Here is a 3833-nt window from a genome sequence, read left to right on the forward strand (position 1 = left end):
ATATTTTGCCACAGCAGCTTTGCCACGGTTCTGGGAAGCCCAGTACCAGGCCTGTCCTCCAATCAGTAGGCCACCTCCCTCTGCCACGAAAGCGTGAACCCTCTCCACCTCCTTGTCATTGTAAGAAGAGCAGCAGTACACACTGATGTCGCCTGTCAGCTGTGACACCTGTGACTTCACACCTCCCTGAGAGAGGAGGCTGCACAGCTTCTTCAGGCTGGCATCCACACTCACCAGCCCCTTTCTCCCAGCATCCAGCCAGTGGACAGCATTGAGCAGGAACCTGGCCAGCTTTGGGGAGAAGAGCTGGCTCTCATGGGTCGCCACCACAACGCGGCCTCGGCCGTAGCGTGCCGCAGCTAAGAAGCAGCGGTATGAGCTGTCCAGGCAGAGAGGGAAGGAGAGCGCTCCATGCACCAGCAAGATGGAGGGTACGCCCCCAGTCACCAAATCCAGTTCTGACACATCACGCAGGAGAAACTCAGCATCAAGGCTGAGGTTGGCCTCATGCCTGCAGAACCAAGAGAGGTCCAAGGTTAGCCGCCATCCCAGAATCCTTTGCACAAATGGCCACCTTGTCCAGCCCTGCCTCTTCTTCCTCCCTCATCCTAGTACATTACATTGTCAGTTCTTTCATTTAAAAAAATAATCTATCAATACCTCGTTTTTCTCCTTTTAAAGCCTGTTTTTGCAGCCAAGCAAATCTGTAAGAATCGCGGCACTTATTTAAAAAAAGGAGAGAAAGAAGATGTCCAAAGCAAGTTTCTAGACTCCTGACTTCAAAGAGCAGCTTGAAAATCTAAATACATTGCAGAAACTAAAAAAATCAGAAGAATTTTTGTATTTTTTAAACTGCAGGTTTAAACTGCAAACAAACTGGGTATTGGCACATCTCCTATAACAGAAACTTTCTCCATTTACCCTACCCTAATCATTATCAACTGGTCAAGCCCAAAAAACTTCTCTGTCTTCTCCCAGCCTCCGCTGCTGTTGAGAACTGAAGAAAGGGTAACTAGGCCAGATGGGCTAGATGGACAGGCAGACACACAGCTAGACAAACAGTGAGCGACCAGAAGCTGAATCAGGGCCCTAACACATAGTCCTCACATTACCACTAGTTGCCCTCCACTACATAAAGAGATTATACTGTGCAAGGTCCTATTATCACTGCTATTTAAATATAAGTCCTATACGTCACTGTGGAGAAAGACATGTTGAATTACTCTAATTTGCTTTGTTCACACTTTCTCCTGGTTCTGCCAAAGACAGTTTTCCCCCACACCTGGAATGACTCTGTTGTTACGTGGCCATCGTGGCCAACTCAGTAACAATAAATGATGCTGCTCTTCTGCACACACAGAGGACAAGAATTAAATCTGCAGCTCTCCTTTGGTTACTACTTTACTGAGACCCTTTGTCACACAGAGTATGTGCCCAGGCATATGGCACAGCACCTGCAGTTTGATCCTCTGTGGGTTAAGCAAAGGCCAGCAGGAAGGCCCAGATACACAGAGCTGTTGTGTTGCATGGAAATTAGGTATCTAAATTTCTCTGTGGCTCTGGATCCTATCAAAACCATCACAAAAGCACCCTAAACAAGGTGTAATTCTCCCCTAGTTGCCATTTAAAGTCTTACTAATTGCTATGTAACTTTTCTCTGCTGAACTCTCTACCTCTCTCCCTCTTCCATACACAGTGCATGAAGTGGTGGGAACGTGCCCATGCAATGCAGGAGCGGGAACTAAGAATCAATCAGCAAATTTTAATTAAGTAGCTTCATTTGTTAGCTGTGTCCTAAGCATTTTGCTGGATTCAACAGCAGAGCTTCCTACTACCTTTATTGAGAAACAAACTGAGCATCCAGAAAGTATCAAATCCAATTGTTTGAAAATATTAGGAATTTAGGATTATATATCCACAAGGAAAAGGCTGTGAAGAAAAGGCTTGCAGGGAATTTTACTGTAATTGTCGCAGCTTTCACTGCAGTGAAATGAAGCTGCCACACGGAGGAAGTGCAGCAACAGTGATGCTCCTCGGAGAACCCGCTGCGCCTTGTGTAACTGCAGCAGAAAGTGGCGGGAGGCACAGCCTGGCACACCCACTGGCAAGGGCAGGTGGAGGAAGATGGCAGAGCAATGCCCAGGACTCCGCTGCCTGGTCGGCTGTGCCATACGAGTGACAACAGCCCTGAGTTTTACACCTGCTGCTGCAGGATCCAAAGGGCCAGGCTGAAATCCCAAACAAATCGGGAGCCTGGAGATTTCTTGCCCACCGCCTGTGTCAGAAGCTGAGAAGGGAGGTGGCATCCAGGCTGCCTCCTCAGCTCTGCCCCAAGCCCCAGGGTTTCACTTCAGAAGGCGAATTTCTGCCAGTAACAGGCTAAACAGGTTTAGCAGCTGCCAGCCAGAGCCTGGCCCAGAGGGCTGGCCTGGTGCTCCATCTCCAACCAGTTTTTGAACTGTGGGAAAGTTGCCCTGAATGTACACAGGCGTAGGGAGAGGAAGAGGAGTTCCTCCTCCCATCCCCCTGTTGCTGTGTGCTGCACTCAGGCACACTTTGGCAGGCAGGCGGCTCTAAAAGATGGCTCCCCTCACTTCCTTCCCCTCAAATGAATTCCCTGAGCCTTGCCCAGCTGCCCTGGAAGCAGTCAAAGACACTGCTCTTTCCGATTGCAAACAGCAGAAAGGTCCCCCTTAAATTGGAAGGCAACAATCGCATCCCGTCCTGGCTACTAAAGAACCAGCATTCACCATTATCCTCATCTCTCACCCTCAGAATCTTCTATAAACACCTCACTTGCATAACCTGATCAGCTGTTTAAATAGAGAGCAATTCAGATACTCACGGGACAATTAACGGGATCTTGGGAATTTTCTTGGCGACTTTGAAGATGCCTTTCTCCACAGCGTTTCCTGTGAAGTACACACCAGCCACGCTGGTCACCTGGTTCCCAGGGAATTCAAAGAGCACCTTCTCCTTGCCATGTTGGCTAGCCCAGTGCCAGGCTTGCCCACCAACCAGCAGCCCTCCACCCGCCTTTCCACCAACAAGCAGCCCTCCACCCGCCTTTACAAAGCCAACCAGGTCTTGCGCCTGCGTGCTGTCATAGGCATCCATACAGAAGACCCCCAGGGAGGGGCTGAGTTGGGCCCCAGCCTGTACTTTGGTGCCAGCCCTGAGCAGCAGCTGGGAGAGGGAATCCAAATGAGGGTGGATGCCAACCAGGGCCTCGGGGGAAGGCTTGAGCCACTCCACCGCATTTCGGAGAAACGGGGAAAACTTGGAGTCCTTCAGGATTCCCTCATGGGAAACAACCACCATCCGGCCCTTCCCGTACTGTGAAACGGCGATCAGAACCTGCTTCTTAGAGCTCACAAGCACAGGGTAGGCATCCTCCCCAACAAGTAGCAGCTCACAAGGAACAAAACTGCCAGTGAAGTCCCATGGCCCAACACCGTCCACCAACAGCTCATAGGTGGCAGAGGGTTTCATCTTCAGGTCACTCCTACCTGATGGAAAGAAGACCAAGGTTCATTACAGTATGCCTCAGCAATAAGAAACAGTTGCAATACCCCTGAGGAGTCATTTCTTTGTCGTCTAATGGGAAGTCTAACCAAATGGGAATAATTTCCTAGAACCAGCTTTGTGGACACAACTTTTTCAGGGATTTGGGATTATTTTTTGTTCGCTTGTTTGGCTTTGTTATCACACTATTTACCGTTTAAACAGAGTGACAAGTATATCAAGATGACGGAGGAAAAGAAAGAGACTGTTTCAACAAATTCTGCTACTCGTCATGGAGGAGAAGAGGAAAATAAAGATACTCACTTTCC

The 3833-nt window shown here is 49.1% G+C and overlaps 1 protein-coding gene across 1 annotated transcript in view; it reads right to left on the minus strand.

The window, feature by feature from the left end:
* Positions 1–3492, minus strand: part of LOC104157833 (protein FAM115C-like) — a gene marked incomplete at its 3' end in the record, with an annotated part of 3966 nt that extends 474 nt beyond the window's left edge. The window contains 2 exon segments of the mRNA XM_009695317.1: positions 1–511; positions 2846–3492. The exon segment at positions 1–511 is cut by the window's left edge and continues 12 nt beyond it. Of these exon segments, the coding sequence (XP_009693619.1) occupies positions 1–511; positions 2846–3492 (1158 nt within the window).
* Between the last annotated feature and the right edge of the window lie 341 nt (positions 3493–3833).

This window comes from Cariama cristata, unplaced genomic scaffold (genome assembly GCF_000690535.1).
Source record: "Cariama cristata isolate BGI_N322 unplaced genomic scaffold, ASM69053v1 scaffold29142, whole genome shotgun sequence".
Lineage (NCBI taxonomy): Eukaryota > Metazoa > Chordata > Aves > Cariamiformes > Cariamidae > Cariama > Cariama cristata.